The 18,152-nt window shown below is 48.1% G+C and overlaps 1 protein-coding gene across 1 annotated transcript in view; it reads right to left on the bottom strand.

The window, feature by feature from the left end:
* The window catches only part of HECTD4 (HECT domain E3 ubiquitin protein ligase 4), a 112,988-nt gene that overhangs the window by 66,689 nt on the left and 28,147 nt on the right, over positions 1-18,152 (bottom strand). Inside the window, exons 9-20 of the mRNA XM_045296692.1 lie at positions 16,834-16,947; positions 15,218-15,358; positions 13,934-14,166; positions 13,407-13,552; positions 12,420-12,490; positions 10,890-10,995; positions 10,243-10,363; positions 9,483-9,611; positions 7,409-7,533; positions 5,745-5,898; positions 5,166-5,266; positions 950-1,148 (exon numbers count right to left, since the gene is read on the bottom strand). Of these exons, the coding sequence (XP_045152627.1) occupies positions 950-1,148; positions 5,166-5,266; positions 5,745-5,898; positions 7,409-7,533; positions 9,483-9,611; positions 10,243-10,363; positions 10,890-10,995; positions 12,420-12,490; positions 13,407-13,552; positions 13,934-14,166; positions 15,218-15,358; positions 16,834-16,947 (1,640 nt within the window). The remainder of the gene's footprint in view (positions 1-949; positions 1,149-5,165; positions 5,267-5,744; positions 5,899-7,408; positions 7,534-9,482; positions 9,612-10,242; positions 10,364-10,889; positions 10,996-12,419; positions 12,491-13,406; positions 13,553-13,933; positions 14,167-15,217; positions 15,359-16,833; positions 16,948-18,152) is intronic.

Here is an 18,152-nt window from a genome sequence, read left to right on the forward strand (position 1 = left end):
CATCTGCGCTATTCTTTGCCTTCATCTATGGTTAAGTTTGGGGCGCAAGTCTTACACACTCCTAGACATGTGGGAATCTCCCCTATCCTAAAGTATCATGGGAAAGAGAATCTTAATAGTTTCTTATTATGCACAACTAGGAAGATCTTGATTTTTAACCTAAACATCTCCCCTGGGGCCATTGGACCTTAACATAGCTCTGGAGGAAAGATATCCCCGGTAGCTAATAATCTACATAAAATAATCCTCCATCGTCTGGGGGCTATTAAATAATCCTCCAGTTTTCCATTCCTAGTTACCTAACCCACTTTCTTTAACCTCTCCTCATAAGCCCTCATGATGAGAAATCAAAGATACTCAGCAATAACTAGAAATAAAGCATTCAAAGAAATACTTCCACCCCCGTAACATGTCCTTCTATGTAAAACTGTGAAGCCACCAGGTTGGAAAGTGCTCTTTCCCAGGGTCTGTGTGGGCCCAGAAAGAGTGGCGGGCACGACCAGAAGGCTGAGGGAGACAAAGAGCAGAAGCGGGGACAGCCGCTACCCGTCTGCATGGCCACCTCCTGTGACAGGTGCCCGGGAAGCCTCCAGGACGGTCTTCCTGTAAGAATGGACAGCAAACACCTGCAGAGCTCCAGGCCCAGGGGAGGCAAGATGCCACAAAAGGAGCGTTCCTTCGACTCAGAGCTCTGCTGTTGGGGGCTTTCTTTTCTGAGAACTTAGGGTACAGTCTACTCTCAACGTGTCTTTTGGTAAGACTGGTGGTTCTGTCACGCCCTCCCGCAGTGCCCATCAAGGTATCAACATCCTCGGAGGGAAGCTCTCCGCAGTGGGATCTGCAGATGGAAGTAAGTGGAGAATGGGGCCCGGAAGCAAAGCAAAACAAAGAAGCATGTCAGAAACCCGCCGACTAGCGGTGGACCAAGAGTGCACTGGCGCTTGCTTACTTTGTCATAGTCGTACTGTGACGAGCATCTGCTGTCAAATCTAAGGTACAGGCAGCGAGCCCCGGGGATGTGGACCGTTTCTTTAAATTTATAGTTGTCTCTGACAGGGTGCACCGTCTCCACCGTCTTCCCAGCAGCCCACGGGGCGGGAATCTTTAAGCCGGTGAGAAAGCCTGGCTCTTCTTTCTCTTCCAGCATTCTGAAACCGGAGGGTGAGAGAGTGATTCGGCTGGGCGCAGTGAGGAAGGCCCAAACAGAGTGGGCCCATGTGAGCATACCACAGGGTAAGGAATTGCGCCTTACTTTCCCATAACACACCGTCAAAGCATTGTGGGGGCTCAATGCCAGGCGACCAGAAACGCTTTCAAAATCCCTCTCTTGGAGAGTTTGTGCTTGTCTTTTCCCGTCTGCTGTTAGACACTATTTACATGCTTTCCTCTTTCTTGGGGAAAGGAGTCCTGGTGGCGGAATGGTTACATGTTGGGCTGCTGACCATAAGCGTAGCAGTTTGAAACCACCAGCCAGCTCCACGGGAGCAAAACAGGCTTTCTACTCCCACCAAGAGTCCCAGCTCCAGAAACCCACAGTGTCAGTTCCGTGGTGTCCTACCTGGTCACTGTGAGTCAGAATGGACTCCGTGGAAGGGAGTTTTGCTTTGTTTTTTGGGGGGGTGAGGTCGGAGGGGGTGGGGGGAAGTCCAGTCGTACAGAACAGGATCTACCAGTGCTCACAAAGATACTGCACTGGACCTTGAAGCCTGGCCCCGTCCAGTCCCACGGGATGGCTGCCCTCAGAACCTTCCTCTGCTGCTCTCTGCCAGGCCCGTGGGGGCCTCCGAGAGGATGCGGCAGCAAGCACTGCCAGTGGGATATTTCCTGTGGGACAATGCTTTCAAAGGTCCGCCCTCACCTCCTGTCAATGGGCTCTGGAGGCCTTCGCCGTCCAGGTGGTGGAGTGCAAACCCCTACAGACTAAGCATAGCTATGCGCTCTTTTCTGTCACTGAGAAGGCTCCACGGCTGCACGGTCCTAAAGGGAGCTGCCAGTCGCATGTGACCACGACAGTGCTCTTAGAAATAAGACTCTGTGGCGTGTTCAGTGAGGTCTGCACGGAGGTTCGGGTTCCCATGCAATCACGTGGACACAACCTGACCACAGTCATTGGTGACACCTTCACCATGCGAGGACGCGCCCACCCTTTCCCTGCAGGGGCGCCACTGCAGTCACGTCAACGTGAACAAGCTCAAAGGAACCGTTCAGCTCCTCCTTTCTGTTACAGGTCACAAGTGACAAACTAACAAACAAGCAAGCAGCATGCTTCAGTCTCTCGGTTGCACTAGCCCAGCGGTTCTCAACCTGTGGGTCGAGACCCCTTTGGGGGTTGAATGACCCTTTTACAGGGGTTGCCTAAGACCATCAGAAAACACCTACTTCTGATGGTCTTAGGAACCGAGATATGGCTGCTCTATCCGTCAGGCAGGTCTGCCCACATAGGCTGATCCAGTGAGAAAGAACCTATCTCAACCTTTGCACTGACATTGGCTTTTTACACATGCTGTCACAAGATGTAGTAGCTTACTGTGGTTATATTAAGACTGTTACCCATGCTGCACCATGCTTCAGGACAAAATTTCATGTATTTGTCATTAGAAATAAATAGTTCACAATATATAATTACATATAGTGTTTGTGATGAATCACAATGCTTTCATGATGTTCAGTTTGTAACAATAAAAACATATACTGCCTATCAGATATTTACATGATGATTCATAACAGTAGCAAAATGACAGTTGTGAAGTAGCAACAAAAATAATTTTTTTTTTTACAAAAATAATTTTATGGTTGGGGGGGTCCCCACTGTATGAAAGGGCCGCGGCACGAGGAAGGTTGCGAACCACTGCTCTAGCCCCACTGTGAGAGCTCAGTGAGAACGTCTACGTGGCTCTGTCCAACCACTGTGGACAGTGCTATGGTGCTACCTAAAATAACGGGTGAGAGTCCATTCGACCCAGAAATACCTGTGCTGGAACATATGCTATAGAAGTTAGAGCCCGACATGCGCAGACACGGGCTTGGGGCGGTTCCCAACCTCTTGCTGTTATGAACGGTGCTGTGATGAACATGGGCATGCACCTCAGTAGAGGACTCGATCAAGACAGTGTCACACACACACACACACACGGGAACCCTGTGCCTCACTGAAAAACCAGCAGATGAAACCACTGAGCACCTCATGACACAGTAGACTTGGAGAACATTATGGTGAGTGAATTTAGTCAGTCACCAAAGACAAATAGAGTATTATTAGACCACTGCTATAAAGATGAAAAACGAGACACAGGCTTTGTATACCAATGGGAACAGATTCTGGAGGCTTCCAAGGGAGTAGGGAAGGGTGGGAGGATAAGGCAGGGAACTAAAGGCGGATGGGGAAAGGGAGGGTGGGGTCCATTAGGGAGAAGAGACACTGGGGGTGGGGGTGGGGGTGGGGGGATGGGACAGAATACATGGGGCAGGGGGTGATGAGTTGATGTGATCTGCAATGCAAACCCCCTCCAACTAATTCAAAATTTAGAAAATCAGTAAAAAAAAGAACAAAAAAATGCGCGGCTATAGCTAACCATGTTGGACCAGACCACAGCTGTTCCTCATAGTGGAAAGTTCAACTGAGGATCACTGCTCTAAAGAAACCCTGAACTGTCCTTCCTTCCTTCCTCGTCAATATTTAAATAGAACACTTTAAGGAGACGATGCTGACATTATTAGAAATGATGCACATATGTCTGTGAAATCTCCTGAAAGTGCTCTTTCTCCTCACAGGTAGCCGCGCATCTGCTTGCTGTCACTAGAGATGAGTTGGATACACATGGAAATCTATAGTATCCACTGCTGTTATACACGGAAATCTATGGTATCCACTGCTGTTATACATGGAAATCTATGGTATCCACTGCTGTTATACACGGAGATATATGGTATCCACTGCTGTTATACATGGAGATATGTGGTATCCACTGGTGTACGGGAGAGTGGGAGGAATCGAGCTGCTGCTTCTTGGTTTCCTTGTCCATCACTGGAGACTTGCCATTTCACCCGCCTTGAGGACGCAATTCAGTGACGTTAGTCACATTCACTATGTTGGGGTAACCATCAGTGCCATTTCCTAAAACCAATTGTTGTCACTCCAAACATGCTGAGTGCCTTCCAATTCCTCCCTGCCTCTGCCCCCGTGGTAAGCATTACAATCACTGGTAAGCATTTCCTATTCCAGATCTTATAAGTGGAAGCATACAGTTCTTGTCCTTTTACATCCGACTTATTCCACCTCGTTGAGTGTTTTCAAGGTTCATTCATGGTGTAGCATCACTCACTCATTCACTCTCATCCACTCACTCGCTCATCCACTCATTCCCTGTCACCGGGTCAATTCCAGCTTAGAGTGACCCTATCGGACAGGGCAGAAGCGCCCCTGTGAGTTTCCGAGACTGTCACTCTGTATGGGAGCAGAAAGCCTTGTCTTTCTCCTGTCATAGCATATATCACATGATTTCCCTTTATGGCCGAATATTCCACTTTAAGAATGCACACATTTTATTTATCCATTCATCTGCTGATGGACACTTGGGTTGTCTCTACTTTTTGGCTATTGGCTCTGGCTTCTATGATTTAGCACAAGAACTTTAAGATCATCCGTGTTGGTTGAACATACCAATGAATAATTCATTCCTTTTGCACTGCTGAGTTGGGATTCCTTTGTGTGGATATAACACAACAGTGTTTTCCAGTCACCTATTAATGGCTATTTGGATTATTTCCAGTATGGAGATGTTTAGGGCTTGGGGATTTTACAACTAGCGTTGTTGTGAATATTCATGTTCAAGCCTTAGTAAGCGTCTAGGCCCCTTTTTTCTCTTGGTAAATGCCTAGCAGTAGAAGAGTTGGATCACACGAACATTTTGAACAATGGTCCAACTGCTTCTGAAAATCCTAACATTTCATATCCCACCACTGATATTTGAGAATTTCCGGTCAATTCTGAACTAATCTCCCAGCTCTGTGGGGGAAATGTTGTTGACCAGTGTCTATAAATCGACAAAGCCATTCCACAAGTCTCGGTAACATCTGGCTCTTTGAATCCCTTCCTTTTCCTAGTCGGCTAAGCGAGCACAGTCAAAGACGGAGGTTCAAAAGGGCAAGACGAGGTTCTCCATCACCTTTCATCGGGGAACAGCCGGCCCTTCTGGTCCGGGGCACCACGCGGGGAGCAGCCCACGTCAGCAAAGACTGGAGACTGGGTTTTGAGCAGTAGAGCCGTCTGAAACACGAAACCGTCGTCACGTCATTTACAGCAATGACCCTTAGCTGGCAGCTAATCACCCTCAACTTGGACACTTAAACAATCTTTCTACACTTGGCGCCGGCCCTCCTTCATAAGGAAATGCTCGGCCACTTAGAGCCCTCGCGTGCTCCTTACTGCTGGACTGCATGAAGCCCTTCAGCTCTGTGAGCCCCACTAGCTGGCAGGGATTCAGCAGACGAGCTGTCGTGTGAGGGCCGCAGGGACACATCCTACGTCAGCCTTTCTAAGCAGAGCTAGGAGACAGACGATGGCAACTGGCTAAACGATGGCAACATGGCATTTAGTCAAACAGGCAAAAGTGCTCTCCCGTAACTATCCGAGCTCATCTTTGAGGCGACGGTAGAGTTCTTCAATCAGCCCTTGGTTTCAGAAAGGTACGGTGTGTTGGCCCTACCTTCGCTGACCGGGGCTCCGAGCAGGGGGTTGGCCGTACCTGACTGGTATAGAGGACCAGCTGCACTAGCTGAGGCATCAGGGCATCAGCCATGGTCAGAGTCTGTAAGTTCGGATGCATCAGGGAGGTCAGCAGCACTGGGAGAAGATGACCTAGCATAGTGGCCTTAGTAACTTGCTCCAAGCCTTTTAACCTACCAAAGGGAAAGAATGAAATATCAAACCAACACAGCAATTTCTAGGCATGTTAAAAGAACAACTAGAGTCGTCTTGACCTGACAGATTCTATTAAACGGAATCTCCTTGAACTAGCTAAGCACTTAAACCTCCAACAATCTAGTCCCCAAACCACCCTACTTCCACCACTGAGGAAGAGGAAGCCACTGGACACCTGCCGATAGAGTTCACCTGTGACTTGCCAGCAACATTCCCCCAGAGCGGCGTTTCCTAACACCTTCAAGGCACTTTATTATGGGTCCTAATATGGAACTACCTACTCTGGGTGGGGACGCCCTGCAAGGGCTTCCCCTGGGCTTTACATCAGTGAGCTGCCCGCACACTGTGAGGTCTGCCCAGAGCAGTGAACCTCGCTTCTGGCTTAGAGAAAGTGAGCTTGATGTGGGAGATAGAGACAGGCAGATTAAACATTTCTCTTTGAAAACCACGCTCTTACTATCTGCATCCTCTGCCACAGGAATTCAGGGGGCCGTGGGCTGGGGAGGGGGGCAGGTGTCTCCCGGGGCTATGTTGACTCTGTGACCACTAGGTTTGTGCTGTTGCAACCGGAGAAACCGCCCATCACCCAGGTTCCCACCCCGACTACATGTCTCTCCACAACAGAGCTGCACCGCGGCCACGGCGGACCCACGTGGTTGGTTTCCTTTAATTTCTGGGGAACACAGCCTGTTAGGCTCCCCTCGAATGTTAGTACATCTTGTCGGGTGACACTTCCCACATCAGACCAACCTTCTCAGTACTTCCATGCAGGTTGCTCCACGCTTCCATTAGTCCACCTACACTCCCCTCTACTGGTCCTCACCACACCTGTCTGGGTAATACTATTCTCAGTCCCCAATCCTAGGCACACGGCGGCGACAGGCAATGTTACTGAGGCGAAAACGACACCGAAAGACAGCTTTCGTATCAGCATCCCTAACATGACAATCATCCCAGACAGACAAACAGGCCAGTCTGTGATGCATCTCTCAAAGGCACCGTGGCAGAAACGTGACTGGGGAGGGCTATGTGGCAGTCTGCTCTCGGCAGAGGCCACTCTTGTCTCTGGAGAAGTACAACTAGAAGAGACTCCCAAGACCCCCTGGCGGCGCCCTCGTCCCTGCCGCCCTTGAAGAAGTACCGCTCAGCCACCTTTCCTTCCTGGAACTCTCACCACGAGGAAGCAAAGTGCCCGGGGTGCCCAGCCCATTTGGGAACCGTGACAGCAGGCCTTCCGAATGTCAGAGACACGGCTGTCTGTCCTCTTGCGACCCCCAGGCCAGGGCTCGGGGCCCAACCTAAAAGCACCGCTCTGGGGGCCTACTGCACATGGTACTCTGACCCTTGCCATCTCTCCGGCCCTTCTCACAAAAAGCACCCCATACTAAGTGAGCGTTGGATGTCATGTGGCGCCCCGAGAGAGCTGGCATTCGTAAGCAAAGTCTCCTTTCCTGCAGGGTAGTGGGGCATGGTCAACGTTTCCCTCACCTCTGCTCGCAGTCTGTGAGGTCACTATTGATGAGGGCAGTGGTGACCTGCTGCAGCATTTCCAGCACTTCATCACAGCCGGTCAGGATCTGGGTGGCCAGAGCCAAAATACTGGCCTTGAGCTCCTAGGCAGAAAATACCACGGGGTTAGTGTTTTTGAAAGCCGGGCCAAGGGGCATGCACTCACAATGACAACGTGAAATGGTGTCTTTAGTGATGTGTTTCCAAATTAAGCGGTGAGGGGGCCAAGATGGGCTCAAAGCAGTCAACTCTGCTCGGGTGTCGGGTGGCCATTTGCTTTGGGAGGCTACTCTGCCTGTTTCACAGGGAGCACACAGAGTCCCCAGGGGAGAGTCGCCTCCGCCCATCCCCTCCAGCACAGGAGAGCCCCTGGCGGCCAGCCCAGGAACTGCCCAGGTGGAAGACTGCCTTGGGTGGGATGAGGTTCGCTAAAGAGAAAAACAGAACAGTAAAAGGCGCATGAGTAGGCGGTGAAATAAAATGAGACAAAAACACAACATTCTGCAACAGTACAGGTGCCCTTCTCTCTGAATGCCTCGCATCCATCACGTCGGAAGACAGGCCTCGTTGGAGAAGTCTCGTCAGTTCCAGGAGGAAGCAGTTAGAGGCCCTCAAACATCACGGTGCACGACTAGAGGATGCGTGGGCGTGCAGCTATGAAAGCATGTGCTAAGAAATGAACGATCCTAGAAATAAGGAGTTCCCACTTGTTTGCTGTTTTTCAAAACACGCAATCCAACTCACCCTCTGGGTGACATCTGCGTGCTTCTGATTTCTCCCTGAACTATTAGACAGCCAAACCTAGCCTGCCTTTACTGAGAACCTGGCCTCTTTCTCTCGCGGCTTAGGGAGGATCCTGTTCGATTTGGCCTCTTCCTTTTCACTGGTGGAGTGGTCTGGTTCTTTGAGGGCTGGTGTTGCTATTTTGATCCTTATGGGAAGGCACGCCGAGCTGAGTCCTGAAGAAGTCGCAGCAGGAGTCTCTGCTCTTGGCTTTGGCTTCTGTCCCACGCATCAGTGCAGTGCCGGGGATTTTACATACCTCGTCTCTAATTCTCCCAGCAACCTGATAAGGGAGATGCTACTGTCCCTTTTTACTGATTAGCAAACTAGGGCAAGATAAGTTCAAATAAATAGTATCAGCCATTTAAATGAAGGAGGCATACAGTTCTGTTCATTTACAAAATGGATCAGATGGGCTAAACCACACGGACTGATTATCAGGAATACATACACGCTAGCAGGCCTGGGAATTGCAGTGGACTTAGGATAAAAGAGTAGGAAGGGGGAAACTGTCATGGCTTGTTCTTTTGGGCTAGAGCTGTCTTCTCCTCTCCCTGCTCCATGTGTTCCAGTCGTTGTGAGTCCCTGCAACGCAGACTAACCCCCCAAGTGCTTTCCCGAGCGCTCCCACAACGACGAACACCTGAAGAACCGTGCGAACAACACTCTGCGCACCTGTTGAAATTATAACCCCATTGCTATTTAAAAATAAATAAAGCAAGCTCTGGCCTGGGAATAAACGACTGCGCTTACAAAGAAGCTAATTAAAAAAATAAATGAAAGCAGCTATCAGTTGAAAAACTAAATCACTAGCAAAGAAACTGACAAAACCGTCATCTTTTTGCAGCTAGCTTGAATCGAGAGAGTACAATCGACCGTCCAAAACATCAAAGGCTTTCCAAATGAGTATGTCACTGTGTATAGGTGCGTATCTGCCCATCTAGACGCACATATGCACTTTCAGGTGTATGTGGCGCCGCTGATGCTATAGTTCTTGAACGGATATACAAATGAACAAGGGCACAGAACAGTTGGCACAAGGATGAGGCATTATGAGAGTCACAGGCAGGGTGACTATTGTGCAGGAACATAAACGTCTATGGAGCGGGCGACTACTACTGCCTCGCACAGCCGTAGAGGCACACGGTGAAATCTGACATCGTCACACACACACACACACACACACACACACACACACACACACACAGCCGGGTACTCGGGTTGTACGCGCCGGGTAGAGCACATCGCTCGAATAAAGCTCGGTGTTTACCTGTACCTTCAATGTCTCGCCCTGCAAGGAGTTGTCACTGTCATCGTTCTCATCGGGTTTAATCAAAATAGTGTTACTGAGAAGGTGGTTCTGGACTGCCATCAGGTAGCGCAGGCAGGCGGAGGCAGCCTTTAATACAAATAAGGGCATTTAAACGATCTAGACCCGACTGCAAGGAGGATCATGCCATCCTTGGGTTTTCCAACAAGGGAAACAACAAAGAGAAAGTGCAGAAGACAGATCAAGTTAGTTTCTCAAGTGACTGGCTGCCACATGGCTCCCGCACTGGACACAATCCCCCCACGTTTGCTGTACAATCCTCACTAATCATTCAGGAGACTTACTGGAATTTGTTTATGTTGAATTTTTTACTGACTGGAATTTTTGTCTCTTAATAGTTCTGCTTCCCCTCACCGGCTTCTCCATTAAGAAGGACACTACCCGGACCCTTGTTCCTATCAATCTGTGTAAAGCCCCACTGGTTTAGGAAACAGTGCTAAATTAAAAATCAATAAGGAGAAAGGGAAAAAATCTCTGCTAAATAAATTACAATGAAAAGACTCAGATCGTGTCCGACACTTGATGGGAAATCTCATACTATGCTGCATTTCCAGCTCTGGCTTTCCTAAATGACCTGCAGTCTGCCCTGGAGAATAGTGTGGCCATGTGTGCGCGCACACACCCGCACCTCAGTACTGTACAGTGAAGAGAGGGGTGCGTGGTATAATTTCTCCCTCATGAAATGCATTTTGTTACTTACAGGCACAGTTGAAAGAAGCTTCTGAAAACCATCTTTAGAGACCGTTTGGCACTTGGTGATTAAGATACAGGATTCTCGAACGACGATCTTCAGAATGTAGTGTAAAAGCTCATCATTTAGTCTTTAAAGGTCGGGGAAAATGTAACAATAAAATGTTGATAGCTTATTAGTGAGCGGGCAAATGGTACATAACTGCTACTAAATGACCAATCAAAAGATACAAACTTAATTGGCACTGCAAGCAAACCCCCCGACTTATGACGATGCTAACAGGAAGGTCTATTATGGAGGTCAACCACATGGAAACAAGATGGCACCCAACCACCTCGTCCAAGGATTCCCACTCTCAGCACTACAGTGGTTTGGATGGACGCCTTCTCCAAAATTTCCCAGATACGCTCCATCCATTCCTTCTGCCTTTCCCCCATGCCCGATTGCTTGACGGATTAAAACTGAAGTGGTCAATGATCACTTCTTAGGTTAATGGTGGCACTTATGATCTTTCAACTGATGCATGGTATTCACATGCTGATCATCGTGCTGGATATGACAGGAGACTGAATTTGAACAAGCACAATTACGTGTACATTCCTTACTTAAAAAAACACTGAAAAACGGGCTGGGTGCGAAGACGGTAACTCGGTCACCTGTAATGGTCATCTTCATCGCTGCCAAACCGGTTGTTCTGCAGCTGTTCCGCCAAATTGGTGAGGATCACGTCCCGGAGCTGGGCAAGGCCACTGTTTCTCTCTCCTGACGGCGGAGAACAAAGTGCCGTGAGCCACCCTGCCCACTGCATTTGGAGAGCGGATGCTATTGTTAAGTTTCTAAACAAGCAGGATGCCAACAGGGTTTATCTAGGAGCACCAGGCACACATCACAAGAGATCCGAGGTTCCAAGCCTGCATCTCTCTCTCTCTCTTTTCCACTGTTTTATTGGCCTGTAATTCACTTATCGTACAATAGCTCAAGCACATCGAGAGGACCTGTACAATCATCACCAGAATCCGTTTTGAGAACATCTTCATTCTTGTACTCATCATTAATAGCTCCAAATGCCCCCTCCCCTGCCTACCACCAAAGGAAGCATTCATCCAGTTACTGGCGCTGAAGAGTCTTGCCTATCCTAGATGCCATATACAGAAAACATTAAGAAACAAAAGAAAAACAACAAGAATAACAAAGCAAAACTTCAATTGAAAAGAAAGCAGAGAATATTAAAAACTAGAACAAATTTCAATGGATCCTAAGGGACATCAAATGATAAGGTGCTCATTTTTAACCTAACTGCATCTGTAACGACCAACTTTCCAGTGCATTCTGTATGCAGGCAAGGCTACTCACATCCCTGATCCTTGGTCAGAGGAGATTTTGTATTTCCCCTTCACTTTTTCTTTGACTGAAATCGCTTTAAAATGGGTCAAAAGGGCAATCAACTGATACAATGTTACATTTTGACCTAACTAGTCTGCCATGGTCGACTTTACAATGCCCTCTGTCTGAGAACAAGGCTATTAACATCCATCAACTATTACAGAGGGGAATCGCTGGTGGCTTAATCCATGCATGGACCCTGCAAATGGATGTTGGGCTTCCGGTTTCAGCCATAGCCTTCTGCACACGTGTTCAAAACTTAAGCTCTGATGCCATTCCCTCCTTTAGATCTGGATTGTATTAGCTGCAATCCTTGGATCACACAGTGAAGCCAGTATCTCTTGGTGGAAAATGCAATGTTTGAAAAGAGAACGGAGTGTTTTAGCCCCCTTGTACCTTCAACTGGGATAGAAAGAGGCTGATATAGCTTGAAGACAAAGCAAACATGGTCTCTGCTCTCAGTATGGTTGCGGTGTTGACAGAATGCAGACACATTGACACAATGCTGATGAACAGAGCTGAGGACAAGGACCTGCCATCTGAACAGCCTGTTATTTCCCTGTGGGCTGGCGGTTATTAGTCCACATCGAGCCGATCCTGACTCACGGCGACTCCGTGTGTGCAGGACAGGACTGCTCTCCAGGACCCCCAGGACTGTGCCCTTCCCGAGGGAGATCGCCGAACCTGACCTTCGAGGGCCTGGGGCGAACTGGAACTGCCAACCTTTGGGCTGGTAGTCAAGAGTTCAACCCTGTCCACGCCCACACACACTGTATGTAGGAAGAGTGCTAGCTCCTTCTCACCTTCTGTTAAGACCAGCTTCAGTAAGTTATTGATTTCCATCTCCCCGGGGTATAAGATATTTAAACCAGAGCTGAAATGACAGCAAGGGAAAAAGCTTTTAAGACACACATTCTAGAAAAGTTGAATCCTAAATATTTACAATTGCTCTTTGTGCTGACAATGTCGGCTTGGGCATATACAACTGTGGGGTACATTTTGTGACGGAAAAGGCCTGGGACAGACGTCCACAGATGTGACACCAACAAATGCATCCCTACTCTGTGCCCTGCCACCTGAGGCTGGCGGGAGACCTGGCCGACGAGAACTGGCTGGCAACACAGTCCAGTCAGCTGTACGTGCAGACTGCGCCAGAACGCTTCTGAAGAGGAGCCTGTCTGACGCTCAACTTCCCCGTGTTTGGGGTTTTTTATTGCTAAGTGACAAGGTGCTGCCACAGACACAGCTCTGGAAATGAACTTAAGAGTCCAAGGAGAGGGAGCACGAGAAAGGCTCACATACTTAGTTTGTATCTGGCCTATCTTACTAAAACCCACGAACACCAAGACCACACTCACTGCCAAGGCAGGGTAGAACTTCCCCCTAAGAGATTCTGAGAATGTGTAACTCTATGGGGGTATAAAGCCCCATCTTTCTCCCAAGGATCGGCTAGTGGTTTTGAACTGCTGGCCTTGCGGTTAGCAACCCACACAGGAGTACTTAAAACCCCCAGAATAGGCATTATTTTGTGCCCAATTGACAGCTGAGACACAGAGGTCACAGCTAAGCAGTCACAGAGCAAAGACTAAGGGCCAAGCCTGTTGGCTCCACTCTCCCACACTCTCTCCCAAGTGAGAAGAGCTCTTGTTGGAAATCAGATGATCTCCCGTAACTAGGCCCTCAGCGCTAGGAGGGCGAGCAGCAGCTACGCTACACAGCTTGCAAGGAAGATTCCAGCGCATCTCCGAGCAGAGTGTGGCAGAGCACAACTGCCATTGTTCGCGGTTTACCTGATAGCGAGGCAGACTTCCTTCTGAATCTCAAGGCAAATTTGATCTTTGGGTGCCATCAACAACTGCCAGAGAAGCAACCCTGACCGTCGAACGATGTCACGATTCCTTTCCGTTTGTGGGCTGAAGAAAAACTTGAACACCACCTACAAAACACAAGGGTCATCCATCTGAAGCTGCTGATTCGACTGCAGGTGAAGTGCCCTTTAGGAAGGAAGTCATGAGAAGCGTTCTTATGAGTAAGTACCCATGGGGGGGGCGGGAGCGGATTTTTTAATCATAATCACATCTATTGGGCAATAATTAAACATTTCACATGCATTCATTGCAATGAGCTATATATGGCGATAGGCCATCAACTGCCATGCGAGGACTATGAAGAGAATTCTAATGACGGATTAGAACATGGTGAGATACAGAGCAGAAATGTAACGTTTCCTTCCGGTAGAAAGAAATTCACTGGACAAAGCCAAGGGTTGTATTTCTTTGTCTTTATTATCTTACTTGTCTCAAAGCCGTGTGTTTACCTGAAAGACCACAAGAATACAGCGTATAATACAGGTATCTCCGTTGACCATGGCCTTCTCCATGATGTCGCAAATACTGCTAAGGTGGTGTGCTTCGATCGGATGCTGCTTGCCCAAGACACTTGTGATTGGAAGATTGGGGTTGGTAGCCAGGAGACTGAGTTGGTGTATGCACATCGCACCAACATGGTGCAATAATTGGTTTATAACCTCGTTTGTGGTTATAGCCTCTTCTACAAGAGGAAAAGGAAAGGCGGTGAGGAAAGACATCTGTGCAGGGAGCTCCCTAAGGAACAGCCCTCTGACTTACAAAAGGCGCCCAGGCACTGGGACACAGTGCCTGGGCTCCATCGCTGCCACTCCATCTGGAGACACCCGGCCCCTGTCTACCTTTCACAGTCCATACACAGTGGGCCGCTGCTTGACCTGCAAGGCATCTTCTAAACGTGCACTGGCATTAACGCTGCTCTGAGGGCTGCCCATGCTGGCAGGGTGTGTTTGGGTTTTCATTCCCTTCAAAATGTTTCCTGACTTCCCTGGAGATCGTCTTTGATGCCAGTCTTATTTGCGAGCCAGGAGTTTCATGCTCCTAACTTCAGACTGAATCGAACTCAAATGCTCACTGCCATCGAGTGGCTTCCACTCAGCGCATCCCTATGTCCAGGTGCTCTCAGGTACGTGTTGGACTGCTAACTAAAAGGTCAGCAGTTCAAAGCCACCAGCTGCCCCACAGAGAGGAAAGATGCGGCATCTGCTTTTGTACAGATTGACGGCCTCGGAAATCCGATAGAGGCTCACCATGAGTCAGGATCAGATTGATGGCAGTGGACGTGTCCCAATAGCAATATTTAAAATATAAGGGACCCTCAATAATAATATAATTTAAATTTTGTGTGCAAATCGGCCATTAGCAACGTAAAAACATCGCAAAAGTATATAATCCCACTCTAAGTGCAAATGAAGAAACCATTTTTGCAACAAACTTCTGACAATGTCAGGGGGAATGAGTCCATTTTCTTTCAAAATAAAAGAGTCTCCCCCTACCTAATTCACAATACAAAGTTATGGGGGTGGGGGGAGTCTATATACCCTCTCAAAAGTTCCATTTATTTATAACCCAAGCTTTTAGGATTATAGATAATAGCGTACTGTGGCTTTCAAAGTTTAAGAGGGGAATTCTGTTGATTTTGTAACTTGGCCCACAGTACCACTTAAGAACGCTGCGGTACCCGCTCCTGTTTCGGAGGGAAACCTCGCCCTTCAAGACTATTGCATGTAGCTCACCTTTGGGCTCAGTGATGATGTGACTGACCCCCAGTCTCTGACAGACGTAATGGAAGGCTTGGTTTCCAGGATTACACCACTGATCGATGTAGTCATTGGAGCATGTCCACAGCATGTTGTTCACGGTATCATAGCAGGCGCCTGGAAAAGAGCACACTGCGTTAAACGTCCCTTCTCCACCGCCCGGGATCCAGAGTGCTCTCAAGCATGGTTCAAGACCAAAGTACTGACACTCACATCCCCCCTCCCGCCAGTTTCCCTGGAAATGTGCTTGCTCGGGAATCAGCAGCAACAAACCAGGTTTCCCGCTTCTGTTTGCGTAACTCCCCATCCAGAACTGAGCAAAGCCCCTAGAAGCACTGATTCATCACACCTGCTGTGCTTCCAAACAACACCTAGCGGCTGATATGGAAAACAAAAACAGGCACAAGGACTCCTGATCGTAGTCTGGGGGAGCATCCAGGTCCGTGGGTATAACACAGTCCATGCAACAAAGGTCTAGGCCTACTTTGGAAGAGCAGTGACTAAGGCCTTGGAAGCGTATGCGCAGCCATCTAAGATGCCCTGTCGGTCTCTCCCTGTCCACAGCAAGGAGAAAATCAAAGATTCCTCGAAACAATTAGCTCCAAGGACTAATAGGCCACGTGAGCTTCAGCCTCCACTGACCATGAGAGCAGCGGAATTAGACGGTGCCCAGCTACTCTGAAAGTGATCACATTAGAAGGCCCTGGGTAGAGGGGGAGGAAATCAGAAAAAAGGCCAGGTTCACTGGTCAACTAGAGACGGGTGGAATCCCTAAGGCTACGGCCCTTAGTCATTGATCAGAACTAGAACGGAACTCACCCCGTGGGCTCACCTTTCAACCAAGCAATAGGCAGGTCTGTTCTATGAACAATAACATTAGGGTTAGAGGCACTCCTTAGATCAACCATGCCTGACCTAAAAGACAGCTTTGCCCAACGGCAAAGTTCAGAAGGCATGATGGGATGGCATTGTTAAAAAAAACGGCAAAAGAGAGAAAGGAGTGGAAATAAATGATGTCCCATTGTGGGGATTGCAATCAAGGCATGAAACAAAATGTGTATGAATTGTTGAACGAGAAACAGACTTATTCTGTACCTCTTCACACAAATCACAAAACGTTAAAACACCCACTCCAAAAAGCTTCAAGCTCCATAGGACAAGCTAACAACACACAATGAAAGTTTTAGTATCTGAGTCCAAAACATAAATATGAGTTTCCTAGCAGCTAAAGAAAAAGGCAAAAAAAAAAAAATTCCAATACTTAATAGTCTAACAATCAGAAGAACGCCAGGTCCTCAGAAGAAATAAAGTTGTTTTTTTTTCTGGTATGTACTTCGAGAAGAATTTGTTAGTGTTGTCATCACACCACACCATGCACAATTGCTTCAAAAGCACTTTCTCTGGAGGAATTTCACATATGGCAATTTCTTATATGGATGCTCAAAAAAATTAAACAGCAGTAGATTAAAAAAAGAAGAAGAAAGACAGGATTTCAAAGAAACTAGGATGCCAAGGGAAATTGGCAAACAATTTTCACAAGAAATTGCTACAAGGTTGAATTTTCCAAGGAAATGCATGCATTCGTTCCTTACCCAATCCTGGCACCAGAGCGCCACGTCCCAGCGAGCTTCCAGGGGCATCGATGAGATCGGCACGACTTGTGAACTGACCGTCCGAGATGCTGTACACCAAGCTGGAGGCGAGGACTTCGGAAACAAACGTTCAGTGGCTTAGTGATCCGTACGAGGACGGTCCTTCCACACGTCAAAGTTAAACCCTCCCCTCGTAACAAGATTTCCATTGCGGGGGGGGGAAAAATATCATCCCTATCAATCACGCCTGCTGTTGGTGGTGAACAATGACAACAGAGACATCATCAGTGAACTAGCTCCCTAAATTTAACAGTGGGCAGTATCTGTCTTAATGTTCCGCATTCGAGCAGCTTTTGAATGAAGGACTGCTCAATATAGGTTCTCAGAGCAGGAATTGCTGGCGGGATGGTGCCGATTCACACTGCAGAGTAAAAGCACTCACAAGAAATACTTGGTGTATAGTCGGTGCTTCATCAAGGTTCATGGGCACTCAAGCACACTCGTGGCTCTAAAACTGGGGGCCACTTGAGCCCTGTCCTCCTCGCAGGATGGTGCAGGCATGAGGAGCATGGGCTGCGGGTCTCTGGGTCCTAAAGCCCCTCAACCACTTATGGGTAACTGGGGGGTCAAGTCACTTCATCTCTTGGGACTCTCAGTGTCCTTGTTTGTACAGTGAAGAGAACTACCAGCCTCACAGTGATTGTGATGGTTGCGGCTAGGTGCGGCTAGGCACCACCCAACACAGATCGGAGCTTGTGCCCATCCCCACAACTGCTGTGCCGTGTGAGCCCGCTGCTGCAGCCACTGTATCAATCCATCTCCTGGGGGCTTTCCTTTCTCACCGACCCTGATCCTGTGCCTCTGGGGTCTGTTGTCTCCTGTGCTTACTGCTCCAGTCCTCTGTGCCCTCGGCATTCCTGACCCGAGTCCACACCGAACTGAGCTGTGTCTTTTCTCTCCTCCGCGGTTCCATCCTTCGCATTAACAGATTGGTCTTCTAAGACTCTTTTTTATTTTTTAATCATTTTATTAGGGGCTCATACAACTCTTTTTTGTTTGTTTGTTTTTTAAAATCAATTTATTGAGGCTCAGACAATTCATCACAATACATAGATCAATTGTGTAAAGCATATCGATACATTTGTTGTCCTCATTATTCCCAAAATTCGCTTGCCTCTTGGGTTCCCGGAATCAGCTCATTTTCCTTTTTTCCCCTCCCCCTCCCTTCCTCCTCCCCTCTCCATGTACCCTTGATAATTTATAAATTATTATTGTATCTTTTTTTTGGTATTTTATTTTATTTTTTAAACATTTTATTA

Source organism: Echinops telfairi, unplaced genomic scaffold, assembly GCF_000313985.2.
Source record: "Echinops telfairi isolate 266 unplaced genomic scaffold, ASM31398v2 ScPeMD7_7412;HRSCAF=8450, whole genome shotgun sequence".
Lineage (NCBI taxonomy): Eukaryota > Metazoa > Chordata > Mammalia > Afrosoricida > Tenrecidae > Echinops > Echinops telfairi.